This window comes from Corvus brachyrhynchos, unplaced genomic scaffold (assembly GCF_000691975.1).
Source record: "Corvus brachyrhynchos isolate BGI_N302 unplaced genomic scaffold, ASM69197v1 scaffold140, whole genome shotgun sequence".
Lineage (NCBI taxonomy): Eukaryota > Metazoa > Chordata > Aves > Passeriformes > Corvidae > Corvus > Corvus brachyrhynchos.
Genome location: NW_008235809.1, coordinates 992,158 through 1,008,145, shown reverse-complemented (window position 1 = coordinate 1,008,145; position 15,988 = coordinate 992,158). Strand labels below are relative to the sequence as shown.

Here is a 15,988-nt window from a genome sequence, read left to right as displayed (position 1 = left end):
CAGCTCAAGAGAAACAGTAGAAAACGTACACCAGAAAATCAGTCACCTGAAACAACATTTGCAGACAACAAAGACCACTAAAATGTCACTAGTTGAAACACTTCATGATTAGAGGGGGAAACACTTCTCTTCATACTGAGGGCACATGAAAGACATAGAGAATAAAAGGCACAGAGTTTTTAGGATTTTCAGAGAGAGACAACTCAAGTTTAGTGATGACTCCCTGTGACTCTTCCAGCGGGGGCAGCAGGGGAGGTGAACAGGGATGGTTTCAGGGAGAGCAGAGTTCTACAGTACCTCGGACAGTTCAGTCATGGGGAAACCCAGTGGGTGGGAGACCTGCAGGGTCAGGCCTACCTTGGAGGGATTGCAAAGCAACCCACTGTACCATCAGAGTCTGTTGCAGAACCTCTAAACATACTGTCCTTGCACTTACAGTAAACTGAAGACCGAAGATACTCATCCTCCAGGAAAATGAGATAAAGATACAGAAAACAAAGCCAGACTGCAAAAGGGGGTATAAATGGGAGGATGGGGTGCAATTCAGAAGGGAGTAAATCAAGCCTTGTAAGGAATAGTTGCCAGTCCTCTGTAAGAATCCTTCTGAAATCCAGCACAATGCTAAGATTCCTTGGATTTATTGCTAACCCAAAATTAGATCTGCATTCAACAGAATTAGCAAAATTTTGAGTATTCCTGGCTGCCAGGTACAAGGTGTCTGGATTAAGTTTGAGCTTTAGGACCTCTCTGTTTTTTGCATTATTTCAATCTACAACCTAACAAAGAAGGTGTGAGTGGAGTTATAATTTTCTTTTCATTTTCCTTTGGATCTGGTATATGACATAAAACCAACAGATGAATCCTTGCAAATCAGGCAAGGAAAAATAAAAGAGTTGGCACAAACTCCTACAAACTGAAAGCACATTTTCACCTCTACAACTGATAGTGAACTAAAGCAATAGATATTCCTGAAATGAAGCAGAGAGTGTTTTAAGACAGGGTTAAAATACAGGAAATAACAAGTGAAGCAGGTGAGATATCCCAGGGAGAGGGAGAAATTTAACGCATACAGGACAAACACAGCTTGCATGCCAAGAAACATATGGATTCACAATGGATGATGTTAGACAACTGGCAGAGGCTGACCATAACAACCATAAAGGTTTTTTTTTTTAATTTAGCACAAATGCAAACATAATATATCAGTGAAAATGTGAAACATATGAAATCAGATCACACTGGAAGACTGAAGTTTACTTTTTTAGTCCTAGCACTATTGCACATTCACATCCCTCTGGTCTTACCTGGAGGGCCTGGTTGGCCAGGCTGGCCTGGGGGGCCAGGGATATATGCATTAGAGGCAAGCACTTTTTCACCTGTGATTTGCTTGCTAAGATCAGCAGCATTATTTGGCAGCAAAGCAACCTGCCAAAACAAACAAACAAACAAATCTATGTAAGACCTTTACTGTTCAGCCTGATAAATCACATTCTTATTTAAGCTTTCATGTGAACAAACAGCTATTTAAATATTTCAGGAAAATATAAAGTGTTTATTCATATCCTTCATTGATATCATCAGAAAAACCTTCTTATTCTGTGAGTCTGTTCACTTTTCAAGTCACTGTGGAAATACTGCTAGCCAATCCAACAGAGGACAGTGGAAATTCAGGAGAGATATAGCAACAAGTTCTGAAAAACTTGAGTCTCATTGCTGCTTCTCAGAAAACTTATTTTTCCTTGTTTGAAGTTTCCTCTATTCATTTATTGCCTTTTCTCAGGGCAATATTTGCTCGGATATTTAAGTTCTTAAATGCTGCACAAGCCACTAACATTCCATAGATTTTAATGAGAACCCCAAATCCTTTGTGAATCTGGGCCTAGAAAGTAACCACACCGTTTAACCAAACAGATATCTGGATCTGCTTTGCATGGAGACACAAAGATAAAGTAAGTGAGAATGCAAGGAGAATTGCACGCTATAGTTTAAAGTGTCATTATTCATTACATGTTTAATTATCCATGAAAAGTTCATCTATCCAGTTGAATACATTTAATAATTAAACATATTTAGTAATATTCTGCAAATGTTTGGTCTCTCCAGAGGCAGCTGAAGGGAGATGACAAGCCAGGAGGCTGGTCTGCAGTGAGAAAAAAAGTTTATTAGTGTTGAGTGGCTGCATGTAGACTTAGGGATTTTGCTCTGCCAAATGGAGCTGAAGCACTATTTCAGCAATACCAGTGCAGACCTACCCCTGGGTGAGCTTTGTACCTTCTTGAATGGATTTGGCTCTCTGGATAATTTGATGCTGAATTCTGCAACATTTGCCTGGGAAAGCTGCATTAAGTAAAATAGATGAGGACTCCTGCTATCTGACCAAGCTTTTTGTCAGCCATTAGGAGTTCTCTGAGCTGGGCTGTTCTCAAGGCTCCTACGTGTTTCTGTAATTATTTGACATACATTCTTTTGTCATTACTTCAAACCTAATGTTTGTAATGCACAGGGGAAAAACCCAGCGTTATGCACCTGCAGTACCTATTTGAACTGGGCAAACAAGTTATTGCTTAAGGAATACAATTTAAAGGCAGGCAGTGCTGCTTGTAAATTGAGGTTGAATGCACAGAACAGTTCTGAAAAAAAAAGCCAGGAAAAAAAAAGTTGGAAATGCTGAGATAGTTCCTGGTGGCATTTCCAAAACATCAGTTTGATTTTTGAGAGTGGAACTCAAAATGTGATGACAGGAACACAACAATTTATCAGCCATTTCCAAGTTACGTTTTGGAGACCATTGCAGTTCCAAAGACAAGAGACTACACTATAGGCAAATTAAGCATCGTGATGTAAGTCTTACAAGAATTTGATAGATTCACTCCACCCCTGCAGAAATCAGTGGCTGGATGAGGTAATATTTTCACAGAAGTCCCAAAGGGTGTTTCTTGTACACTCACTTCTATGAATCTGCTTTTCACAGAGAGTATGGGGATTCAGCATACCTATGGGCTCTGGGATGAGTTGTCATCTCTGCTTTTTCAAAGGAAAACATTTGCTTTGTTTACCAGTGACCCTGCAGCTTTCTCAGCCAACTTCCCAGCCAATGCAGCACAGACAAAACTGTGGGGCTACTGAAGATAAAGGACTACTCTGTGGGTCACAGCACCCTACCCCTGGGGCTGAAGAGGAAATTGCAGTAACTGGGGGCTCTCACAACATCAGTGGCCAGGGACCAGCATGGGAAGGTCTACTGACTGGCTATGGTCAGCAAAGTTTTGTTTCCTGGAGGTGTGTCCACCCTGTTCAGAGCAGGCTCTTGGCTGGATACAGAGGAAAGGCTTGCAAGGACCTTCATGCTGCAAAACTTCCACTACAAGACACAAATCAACCAAGGACTCTGCAGTGCCAATGCTGCCCTGCTAAAACGGAGACACAAAGTCAAATCCTGTGGCTGTCTGAGAGTATTATGTTTTTAAGGTAGTTTTTGTGAGAATATTTTCAGTGTCATCAGTGAGTGCTTCTCCTGAGTGGTGGCCACAGGTGAGTGGCAGATTAATTGAAGTAGTCTTTTTAGCTTGTGTGTAAATTTCTCAACATATCTCATTCTGGGGATCTATTGCTATATCAATTGATAAATAAATGTCACTTAGTACATAGACCCAGCCATGAATACTCTTCAGGTTATACTGCAACTGGTCAGACTGGAGTAAAAAGGTGCATTTAGTGGCAAAGACTCATCATGAAGGGGATTCGGAAGTGTATTCTTTTCTGATGCTTAGATATTTCCTCGTTCCTGCCAGCAAGGTTGTTGTAACAACTGAGTAAGTTAGAAAAGAAATCACATAGCTGCTGTGAAAGCATCTATGCATGCTTCCCCACTGAGTCAGCTGGACTTGAAGCATATGCTAGGAGTGCCAAAATACCCAGGCTCTGGTCTAGCTCACTGCTCTTTGATATCTTCTGGCCAGAAAATGGTTGTTTCATGTACTGGGCCAAACCATGTGTTTTTGTTGTTGACTCACAGCCTCTTAGGTATTGGCTACACTCACTGCCCTAATTTCTGTTTCACCTTTTAGCTGAACCAGGATCCTAGTACAGGGTGACCTTGGCTTTCTCCATCTACAGCTCCAAATCTTAATGGCCCTTGGAAAACAATGGGTTTTTTTTTCCATATGCATGCACATATTAGCAAGGGTAAATTCTAAAGAAAGATTGTTGTAGAAACAAGACTTCCATGTGCTGTCTTGCATGCTGCATTTGGAGTTTTGCATAGTTTCTAGGAGGTCTGTGGTTTAGAAAATTGGACAGTGCTTGTCAGGACTGACTTGGAACATGGCTTTCTAATTAAGATGTTTAAACACATCTGTGCAATAGGATCAAACTTACTTGTTGGGTTTTTTTTAATTGTTGGCTGTGTGTCAGCGTGCCAGATATTTTCCCCCCAGCTTTTCAGCTTTCCACTCTTCTTCCTTTCATCAAGGTCTTAGATCAATCTAGGACTGCCCACAGACCTCTAGTCTATCAGGACAATGCATCTTATTGGATGAGAGGCTTTTCTGCTAACCACAATTTTGAATAAAGTTCATAAAATCTGAAAGCCTTAACCACAAGACTGAAGACTCATTTCATAAACTTTCTTGCTGGCAGACAGAAATGAACTTTTCTATGCGAAACAGAACAGCTTTAACCACAGCTATTGAGAGGCATCCTCCCCAGAAGAACTTGGCCATGGGGAGTGGCTGGGGAAACATGAGGGTTGATGTCTCCCTGGGCAGAGAAGCACCATGGGGCCAGATCTCCACTCAGCATAGACAAAAGCTCTGCTCTCTGTGGGGTAAAAGTTGCTGAGGGTATCAGGAACCTTCTCTTCCAGCTCTTTCTGTTTAGAGCACAACCCAGTGGGTTCCCTCTGAGGATGCCAAGTAGATCAAGTCTCACTAGGAAGATACTGAGGGAAAAATTAAGTTATGGACTATGACAGGACTTAGCTATGAAGCAAGAGTGAGCTGCTTAATTTGTCCACAGCTACTGTACAAATGCCCACAGTGACAGGTGCCAGTGGTCTGAGTTTTCCTGGAATGAGTTTTGAGCACAAGCATCTAACAGCAGAAGTTAGACACAAAAAACTTCCATTAAGTCCATCAATCAGCTCTTGCAGCAAACAATGTGACCCTCGGGTCCTTCCCTGGAGGTCAGTGTGAGCCTGCTCAGCATCACAGACAACAGCTGGAGAAACAGCCACTCAAAAGCATGGATCATTTTTAAATCTCTCTGCTACCAATTTTTTGAAAAACAGAATTTCCATCACATGTGAAATTCTGTCATGCCCACATTTGTGTTCAGACTGATTCAGAAGGAACACATGATATTTTGAGATTTTGGAGATAAAGAGTATCTCCAGCCTCAGTGAAAGTCACTTTAATGAAGCAGATTTCTTTCTTCCTAATATTAAATGAATAACATCAAATGCAGTGAGTGAATACACCAAATTGCGTTTTGACACAATGGAATGAAATTAATTGAGTACCCTGGCTGAAATTATTACAGCCTGTCAGCATGAATTGCTGAGGATATTCCTACAGAGAATTTCAATTTGAGAGAACTTCAGTGTTCAAAGGAGATGCCACTAGAAAAGGCATTACACCTGCATACCTGCATTTGGCTCTCCAAATCTGAGGCTGGGTCTTTGCATTATTTCAATCCTACTAAAGTGCAAAAGGGAGCTACATATAGGAGCAGTTAAACTCCAGGGGAAATTCCTAAATGCACTGTTCTCTACTTGCAAGGAAACACATGAAGACAAAAAAAAGTTTTATGACTGAGGGTTTTTCCTCTTTAAATGGACAATCATATTTTAAGCTAGTGATGCTTTTGTTTACTCCCACACCTATTTGGAAAGAATCCTTTATCAGCACCCTTATTAATGCAAAATCATATTCCTGCATCTATGAAATGTCTTGCACTTGCTTACTCTGAAGGTGGATCATGTGCAAAATCTCGTGCGTTCAGAGTGAGTGAAAAGATCCGGCCCGCACAGATTGCCAAGAAACCCGGGCTCAGCCTGGGATGGGTGTTTGCCAGACTCTGTTAGCCTGAGCTTGGTAACACAGCTCCATGAACTTGTGCAGCAATGTGCTTCCAAGTTGTACAGAAGCGTAAGGGAGAGATGCCATTCCTACATGAGTTTAAAATACATTGCCATCCTCTCTGTTTGTACAAGGACCGCATGACAGCTCCAAACATTGAAATTAACCTCAGTTGTTGTAAAACATGCAGGTCTGGTAAAGACGTGACTGATCAGTGTTCATACCTTTTGCTTCAGCTGTAAAACCGTCTGCTTTATTTGATGGAATTCCTTGCAGGAGGCACAGCATGTCCCTGGTTTTGCCACATTTTCAGATTTCTCAGGAAGCCCAGCTGAAAGAAAGAAGTTTCTACTATAAAGATAAAGATTAAAAAAAAAGATATTCATAAAGTGATGGCACAAACAGATTGAAGGTTGTTACATTTCCCCAGACTGTGAAAAGAGATACTTGCCATTATTAAATCTTTGACTGTGACTGTCTATGTAAAGCTGAGAAACTTTGCAGGGACAGCTCTGAGCACATTTTTAAAACAGCTGTTTCCAGTTAACAGTCCCCAAAGAATTCATTTTTTTAATACCTGGAAAAGTTCACACCCTTTCTTTTATCTTTTTGTTTAGGGTAGACTAACCCCATAGATCTGAACTGATTTACAGTCGCCTGAAGGGCAAATTTTCATATGCTATAAATTACAGTAAAATCCCTCACAATATGCTTATTTCACCCATTTTGCACAAACTGCTCTTTATCATCACGAGTTGTTCTCCATGTGATACGTTCAGCCTGGGCAGAGGTGGGGATTGAGATTAATGACAGGGATTTAAATCCACACAAGAGGAAGGGTCACATCTGTTGATACTATGCATGAATGGGATCTTTTCAAGAATCCATTAAATTATTCAAACTGTGAGAGATATTGCAAATGTTATTTTTGTCCTTTCCCCAGTACCATACACAGTCAAGCAGTTCTGCATTGCAAGGAAACAAGCATTGTTGTAACAGATGTCTGCTTAAAGACAAATCTGGTTTCCAAACCACAGGGTGGCACATACTGGCAAACTCTAGGTGAGTTTTTGTTCTCTTCAATGTTGCTGAGAAATATCAAGTGTATTGAGGCTCTGCATATGATGTATGACCTTGTATGATGTTACCTGGGAGGGTTGCTGGGCATGTGTGAGCACTGACCTTTCAGAGTATGTCCTGCAATGGAAAAACTCTGCAGGAGCTCCGGGTTAAAGCCACGGAGTCTTCAAAATCTTCAAAAGGATCAGCTGTGATGTGCTGAGTTACTGTGTTACACTTCTCACTTGGACACACCCTTAAATGCCCTTCATCTCTTTGGAAATGCATATTGATTTTGAGACACCTGCATCTTTTTAAATGAACCTCGAAGTTTCTAACATTAAAAATATTATGTGCTACTTGACTTTAAATATTTGCAGGGTCCTGTAAGGAAGACTGCGTCTACCTGATGGTCATCTATGGACCACCTATGCACATATTTATGAAAAACTGATCTTCAGTATGTTTAGTCTTTTGGATATAACGACATATCAGGTGTGATTGATTTTAGAAGACAAAAATTTGTCTCACTTATCTGCTAATCAGTTAGGTGAGAGGTGTAAGGGCAAGGTGCTGGAATAACCAGAAGCATTAAGACTGGTATTAGTACTGAACTGATTGGAAAATTGGGACACAAAGTCTTGGGTTTTTCTCCCAGTCATGAACTGCCTGTTCCCATGGCTGCATTCCAACACTCATATTATTTACCTTCTATATTACACATATTATACATATATACACACAATATTACACATAATATTTACCATTTTTATGGCAGCAAGCACACACTGCTGTTTGAGCTTTGCAGCCCTTTCCCCAGCACAGGTTTAGTGCCTGATCAGCTTTCTGTGCAGTGTACAGATGGTTCAAAGATTTAAGGCCACATGGTACCACTTGGTGTTTTCCAATGGACTCTACACACCATAGATAGAATTTCCCCAAATTTCAGCTATGCTGGATTCAAGACTATTTAGCCACAAGACCTCTCAGAGGAACTCCAGCATTTCTGAGAAGGTACCAGAACACACAGCATTTGCTGCTTTCTTTCTTCTCTCCTGTATTCCTAATGCTAATCATTCTTCCTTTGATTCACTCCAAAGCCTCTTTGCCCATAAAGCTTTCTCTTGTAGATGAAATAATCTGCACCATGCAGGGCTTTTTTCCTTAAGAGGGAATTGAGGTGCTGTAATGAAGACACCTCTTGACATCTCTGTAAAATAAATTTGCTCTTGACCACAAGTCAGTTTTGTGGAGTTCTTACTCCCTCTCCAATTTCCACTGGGAAAAACCCAGTGTCTTGACATGCCCTTTTTTGGACCTGTGTAGGAGTTACAGATGCACGTATATGGAACCATTAGGAAAAAAAAAAAAAGCCTTTTTTTCTTTTCTTTTTTTTTCTTTTTCAAAGACCAATAAAGTCTGGATTTTGTACTAGTCTCAACAAAATTTTCTTTTAATAGCTATCTCACCAAATGAATTCTATCATTGTGTTAAGTAATGTTGCTGAAATCAACACAGAGTCATAGGGAGAAACTGCCAGAGTCTCTGCTGTTGGAAACCTAATGCAATCCCACCAGAATCAGTGGAATTATATGTAGATTAAGAAGCAGTGAATTTGGCCTCGTGCTTCATCATAAAACCCGGTTTATCTTCCAGAAGGATGTGGCACACGGGGCTGACAAGTATAGATAAAACAGGGCTGTAACAATCTATGGAGATGAATGCTGGGGGGATCAGCTAATGTTTGGGAAATGTCATACCAGTGAGATTTCTGCAAATCCAGTTGGATTGACTTGTCAGAGGAAGAAGTCCAACATCCTCATATGAGCAAGCATCCCATGAGAGAGGTGGAATCCCCCTAACTCATACCAGACAGAGGTGATGATTTGCCCAGGGAAGGAGTCATCCATCAAATGCTCTACCCCCATCCAACCCTGTATCAGGACCAAACTATGAGTAAAGCCAGAATAAAGTGTGGATAAAGCCAGAAGTCACCTAGGACAGGCAAGCGGGGGCAAAAGGCCATTGGATGGAGCCACCCACGCATGGGGCAGAAGCCGAGGTCACCTAGCAGGGTCAGTGGGGCCAGCACTGAGCGAGGCACTTACATAACCTATTTCCATTTCACAGACCTACACAAGGAAACTGAAATTATTTTGAAGAAGGCTTAAACCTGCCCCATTTTTATAAAGGTTTCCCAGAACACAAAGTCTAGCTCATGCATGACGTTGCTGTCCTGTTGGGGATCCTTTAATCTTGGTGAGACACTGGTGAGCCCTGTGGCACCTAGTGCTAAGAGATCTGCTTGGGGGAGTGATGTGTTTTCTTTGTGTATGGGCTCGGAGGCTGTGCCGTGCTGGTGCTGGAAGAGGAGGAGGTGCTGGCAGGGCAGAGCTCTGCGGGAGCTCTGCTGCGGGCGGTCTTCGCAGGGAGGCTGTTGAGCTGATCATCTGTGTTGTATTATCTGGGCTCAGCCTGCTGAGATGGTTTCCTCTGCCTACTTCTGCATGGGTAGCTGTATTGCCTCCATCAAATGGGACTGTGGATGCAAGAAAAAATGCTCCCTATTCTTGTGTCCACTGACCAACCCAAAGCTCTCTGTCAAGACACTTACAGAGCCCAAAAAAAGTGACCACATTGCAGCCACTTACAGAGCCAAAAAAGTGTCCAAATTGCATCCTTCGGGGATGGAGCAATGAAAACACGGCTGTATCTCCCGGAAAACATTCAACCTCGCTAGAGATTGGGAGGCGTACATGTCTTTTAGCCTCTCACACTAGATTTTAAAATAAGTTATAAGTGTTCAGGCTACGATGAAAAGCAAATGATGCGTTTATTAGGAAGCCGCTCCGGCACGGATGCGGTGCAGGGCTGGGGCTGGCCGCGGGGTGGAGCGTCGCTACAGCTGGTTCCTTACATAACCATTTTCCTAGGAATGAGTTACGGACACAGCTCCTCTCATTTTCACCAGAGGTCTGAAAATTCGCAGCATTTATGTGGAGTACAGCGGGGTAGCTGAGCAGAAAGCATCCTTCTTTACTCCGAACAGCTGATTTGGGAGATATCTGGAGAGATGTTGGGTATTTCATTCCAGACTATCTGCTGGAACTGACATTTTTATGTGCTGTGTACGTTCAGTGTAAAAATGGTGGTTTCAAACAGTAGAATTATTTCCACAGCCTTGAATATTTTGAATGGTTGGTTATCTTGAATGTTTTGGATATTACTGTATCAAGAAATTTGAACTACCCAGAGGAAAAGTTAAAAAACCCTCTCTATTTGTAAGGGGATTATCAAGGTTATATCTCTTTCCTTTATCACACACACACACACATAAGGAAAAAATGTTTTAAAACTACAAGGAACAATTAAAGCTAATGGAGTGGCTCCAGTTACACATTTTCAGATGAAAATCAAAATTATAAATTGCTCTGGCCATCCAGTGGGATTTGCATCACCCTGTGATACCACATTCAGTCATTAATTGATGAACCTGTGGTAAGTCACCATTCATCAAAAGTTGCTGGGGTTTTTTTCCAGAGCACTGTTCTCTTCCTTCTTCCTTTTAAAATTTACATATCGGTGTTTAATCTGTAATATTCTAAATGCTGTAATTTAATAACTGGGATGAGGTTAAAACCTTTAAAATCATTTATACACAGCACATGTATACACTTTGGACCAACAGTGAAATGCAAGAACAAGCCTTTACTTTTCTTTCTTTCCCATCACATTTCATTCACCAAAAAAAAAAAAAAAAAAAAAAACAAAAAAAAATCTGCCCCCAGCCACAGGACACAGAAACTAATTGAAGGTCAGCAGCATTTGGTCTTAGTCAATGTAATTTAGAAATTGATTTAAGCAATGCTTGAAAAGTGTGTTGGGCTCCCAGACACACATTTTTGGAGCCTCTAAGAGCCAAGGGTCTCTAGCCATCCAACCTAGAAAAAAAAAAAAAAAAAAAAAACAAAAAAAAATCTGCCCCCAGCCACAGGACACAGAAACTAATTGAAGGTCAGCAGCATTTGGTCTTAGTCAATGTAATTTAGAAATTGATTTAAGCAATGCTTGAAAAGTGTGTTGGGCTCCCAGACACACATTTTTGGAGCCTCTAAGAGCCAAGGGTCTCTAGCCATCCAACCTAGGCCATTTGCTAATCTCAGATGTGGGCAGGTAAATACAAATTAAAGTTACTGAAATTATTGAATTAGCAGGTGAAATTAATGAAAGTTTTTAGGGCTCATCATCTGCTAATATTTTTTCCTATGTCTCCTTATCTCTGGACCACAAAAAAGGTACAATCCAGGTTGGTATCAAAGCAAAATACGGCTTTTAGCAACTGGATCCAGCAGAAATGATCTAACTGAAGCTGTAATGGTAAAGTTCACTATTCAGCTGTTCTGCCTCCATAGGGGAAGATGCCTTCCACATCCTCCAGTGAACTTGTGCATTAGAGGACAGCGTGTGGCAGGGCTGCTCCACAGGTGCTCAGGTGCCCCGTGAACAGCCCAGCTGCTCCAGGAGCATCAGCTACATCCCAGCTTTGGACCCCCAGCTCCAAGTGTAGCACTGGGAGCGGTTCCTTTTCATGACAGACCAGCTCTTTAGACACCCATTTGGCCCAGGACATTTAACCTGCACTAGCACCTGCCTTTATCTCCTTTGGTGCATGTCCTGCCATCCTCCTCCCGGACGTAGCCTTCATGACACTCACACCTGTAGCTGCCCACGGTGTTGACACAGATCTGAGAGCACAGCGTCCCGTTGCTCGTGGCACACTCATCGATATCTGGAGAGAAGCAAAGTTAAAAATACCCTGTAGCTGGAGGTTTCAGACCTCAAATACAATAAAAGACTTCCTTTAGACATAAAAAGAGATTTTGTGGTTAAACAAACAAGTGATTGCAGCACCGCTGGAGCCTTTGGGCAAGATGCACTATATTGTTATTAATACACCTGGCATTTTATCACTGAACATTGCTCAACAGTCTCCTTGCATTGCAAAGCTCAATTCTGCAAACCTTGGCTTCCTGGCACGGCAAACCACGCAGAGCAGGACCATATGTAAATGATCAATCCTGAATTATATACTGGCCATCTGAATCAAACCCCAAGGATTAGTTTAGGCCAGTAATAATAGTAATAAGTAATAAGGCCAGTTTAGGCCTGGTAATAATGCTTCAATATTTAGCAAATATGGCTCACAACCTGCAGGAGGAATTAAAGGAAAAATTACATCAGCCCAACACTTCAAAGTGTTTGGGTGTGTGTGTCTTGTAGGTAATACCTCCTAATAATTTCAGGGAAATCTAGATCTCTCAATTCTTAACATAGTTAATCCCCACATTTCTTCTTTAATAATATTGAGAACAAGAAAGGTTTCAGATCCTAACTGACTCCTAAAAGACCCAAGGGAGCAGCATAAATCATTAACCAGATGAGCTCAACATGCTCATCTACCCACCCAGGCAGTAAGGCTTCTCTCTGTTCCTGTGCCTCTCCCGATCATAGCGGTATCCAGGATAGCAGGTGCATAGGACTCGCCCAAAATTGTCAGTGCACTGCTGTTCACAGGGAGCTTCGGCACAGACATCGTAGTCTAAGGGAGAGAAAAACATGGTTAGGAAAAACACCAAAGGCAGTAGATGGATGATATTTTGACAGCAAACATTTCACCTCTCTGCTAATTAATACAAAGTTGAGTTACATTGTTTTTAAGGACTGAAGGAACCTAGATATAAAACATCCATGAGACATAAGCAAAGGAATATATTAAAATTGTAATTGCTATTCACAGCTTTACACTAGTTAGACTATTTCTTAAATTTGTATTTTAAGCAAGGGTCACTTTTGCAGTTGGCAGATTTTAAGATTTTTTTCACAGAAATATTAAATTACCTAAAACTTTAAAAAATTTTCTTCAATAGATTTTTAAGTCTGATAGCAACATTTCCTATGCAGAATACTGTGAAAAACCATGAGGCTAACTGCCAAAGCCAGGCAGAGAATACATCACAAAGAAAAGTTAATTACATCACATGTTAATTGTTCAAAGCCAGATATAACCCTTCTAGCAAAGAATGCATTGTTACAAACCCATCAGCTCTCTTAATAACAGCAGTGTGCAGATTAGGGTATGTTAGGGAAATCCCAGAATACTGAAGTCCCTGTTTGATACCCAAAGGAGGGAAAATCTGTTTCTAATTTCACTGCTATGCAGCAGCAGAGCTGAAGTCTTGGGAATGGATACCAGAGCACAACAGGGTCTGACCTGCATTTCTGTCCTGCCAGGGGCTGGATTTGGCCCCTGGTGTGGTGCTGTCCTCCTCCCAGGGCTGGGGGGAGAAGGACAGCTCCCAGCCATGGGTGTGAGGGTTTTGCAGCACCATAGGGAGCATCTTCCAGGAGATACCAGGAGATGAAGAGGCATCTGGTCTCAAAACCAGCTTAGGCACACCCTGCCCAAGGTCAGGTTTTACACCAAAGCAAGCAGCAGTTTCTGTGACCATTTCAAAGAACATCACCCCCCAGAGAGCATTCAGGTGGCTGTGACAATCCAGTGACTGGGTACTGGGGGCCACAGCAGAAATATCTCATCCATGCTCCAGACCAAACATGTCCAGACAAAATCTAAGTGGTTCAAGCGAGTTCCCAGCACAGCACTGTTTCCATCTACATCATTAAAACTCATTATTGACTCACCCTAATGACTAGCAGATACCTCTGGATATGATGATTGTTCCAAACAATTAAAACGAGCCAAGAGATGGTAAAGTAAATGAAAACACATTTTCTGTACTAAGTATATAGAGCACATGTGTAGCTCTGGGTTTAAAAGTGACAGTGTGCCAAAGTAGAGAAAAGCACAAAATGAGACTTAACAAGATGCTGTATCTCACACCAGAGCCCCTTAGACAAAAATGTACTATTGTAATAGACATACTACTGTAACAGTGCCAAGCATTCTGCTTGTCACCTCCTGAGTAACAGGCATCCTTTCTTTCCTTCTTGCTGCACAACTTGAGGTCTGCCTGCAGTGCTGTGGTAGTGAATGGCAATGCTAGGACCCCTGCAGTAACCAGCGTCAAACAGTGCAGAGCCATTAAAGGAAAACATAGCTCTCACCTTCTAACTGTTCAGTCTGGGGGCAGTTTGGACTCTTTAGGTGATGCTGGGCTGTAAATTCCTGTTATATTTGACAGAACTAAATAGTCCCAACTATAAAGCATTGCTGATGTTTCTCCTGGGCATGGTTGCAATTTTTGTTTTCCACTGAAACAAAGTCAGAGTGAGAACAGGATAGAAGGCCTGGAGGAGAAAATGCCTGCTCCTTGGCCAGCGTACCCACTCGGGTGCTGGACTTGGCCTGTGCTGTGTTCTGCTATTCAGAGCAGAGGTAAAACAAGCCCTGGCCTCCCTGTGCTTCCATGAGTAGATGTGCCCTAACAAAATAAAAAAACCCCAATACTGGAAGGGCCCATCTCCCATCACAAGCAGGAGCAGCTATGCATAAATTTTTCCTAGTTTTGCTTTTCCCTAAGGGATGGATATGGCCCGCCATGTAGTCTAGTCCCAAGATGAAATATCCTTGCAGACAGAAAGCTTTTTACTCATATCTAATCCAAACTGCCCTTACAGCCACTTAGGCTCATTTTTTTGTCCTCTTCTCCTCAACCATAAAGAACAGTTTACTTTCGCCCTTGCAGTGAGTTTCCACATACCTAAAAACTGTTATCACGTCTCCCCTCAGCCTCCTTTTCTCTAGACTAAACAATGCCAGGTCTTTTTATTTAATGTAACCAGTCTTTGAACATGGTTTTCATGTCCACCTCAGAACAGCTCCATCATGTCCATTGCCTCATTTACTTTCACACAAAGCTGGGGAAGGGTCCAGGAAGTACAAATATCCCTGCTAGTGATCCCACACAGTCAACCCAGAACACACAATGGTTGTAGGCACTTCCCAGGTCCCAGAGCTGTGTCCCCAGGGCTTGGTCCCAGCTAACATGACTTCCCTAGGAATAGTTCTCACAACTGGGGTGAAATTAGGCAAAAGCTGCTGCACCACCTGTGTGTGCTCTGCAGAACTGGGGATGCACATTCCCTCCTGTGTTCAAATTCCTTGTTTGCCAGCTCAGCACAATAATTGTGGTTTGAGGATGAATCAAAACCATAAAATGGTGATCACGCTGTTCCAGACTTTAGGAAAATGCAAAAGCCAAAGCAGAATAATAAATGTCTCTACATATGTTTCAATTAACTCAGAAATGACAATGCAGTATGGAAAGTTTACCAAGTAAACTTTTGAAACTACATTAGTAAGGAAAGAGCAGATCTGACTACGGCTTGCCTGCAATAGAGTATTTTACCATGAATTCAACCACACCCAACTCAGGTAACAAACCAGTGGTAGGAAGGGTGGTCTCCAAAATAAACTGCAGATGTGCTACATCTGTTCCTTCTTCACTCTATGATGCCATGAGACAGGACATGAGCCTGGACTTGGCTGGAGCTGTGAATCTCCAAAGCAAAGAAAAAGGAGATCACACAGGAGAAAAAAGTGAGGAGCTGTTTTTTGACCCCTCTTTGCTGAACAGGTGGAGCAGGAAGAGATGCTATGGAGAGAATCAGACACATGGAAGTAACTCCACTCAATGTTTCCTGAGGATCACTGCTCCCTGGTCCTGCAGCTGAAAGCCACAGCAAGAAGGTGAGTACAAAACAAATTAAATGCAGAACCTGGAGGCATAGACTCATACACTGCTACTGTACTGATTTCTGTTCCTTTTCAAGGGCAGATGAAAAATAACAGGACAAAACCCAAAACCAGATGTGGACAAAGACATGAGCCT

The 15,988-nt window shown here is 41.9% G+C and overlaps 1 protein-coding gene across 1 annotated transcript in view; it reads right to left on the bottom strand.

Annotated features, from left to right (window-relative positions):
* The window catches only part of CCBE1 (collagen and calcium binding EGF domains 1), a 105,607-nt gene that overhangs the window by 7,375 nt on the left and 82,244 nt on the right, over nucleotides 1-15,988 (bottom strand). Inside the window, exons 5-8 of the mRNA XM_017727559.1 lie at nucleotides 12,601-12,735; nucleotides 11,788-11,925; nucleotides 6,302-6,408; nucleotides 1,305-1,425 (exon numbers count right to left, since the gene is read on the bottom strand). Coding sequence (XP_017583048.1) covers nucleotides 1,305-1,425; nucleotides 6,302-6,408; nucleotides 11,788-11,925; nucleotides 12,601-12,735 — 501 coding nt within the window. The remainder of the gene's footprint in view (nucleotides 1-1,304; nucleotides 1,426-6,301; nucleotides 6,409-11,787; nucleotides 11,926-12,600; nucleotides 12,736-15,988) is intronic.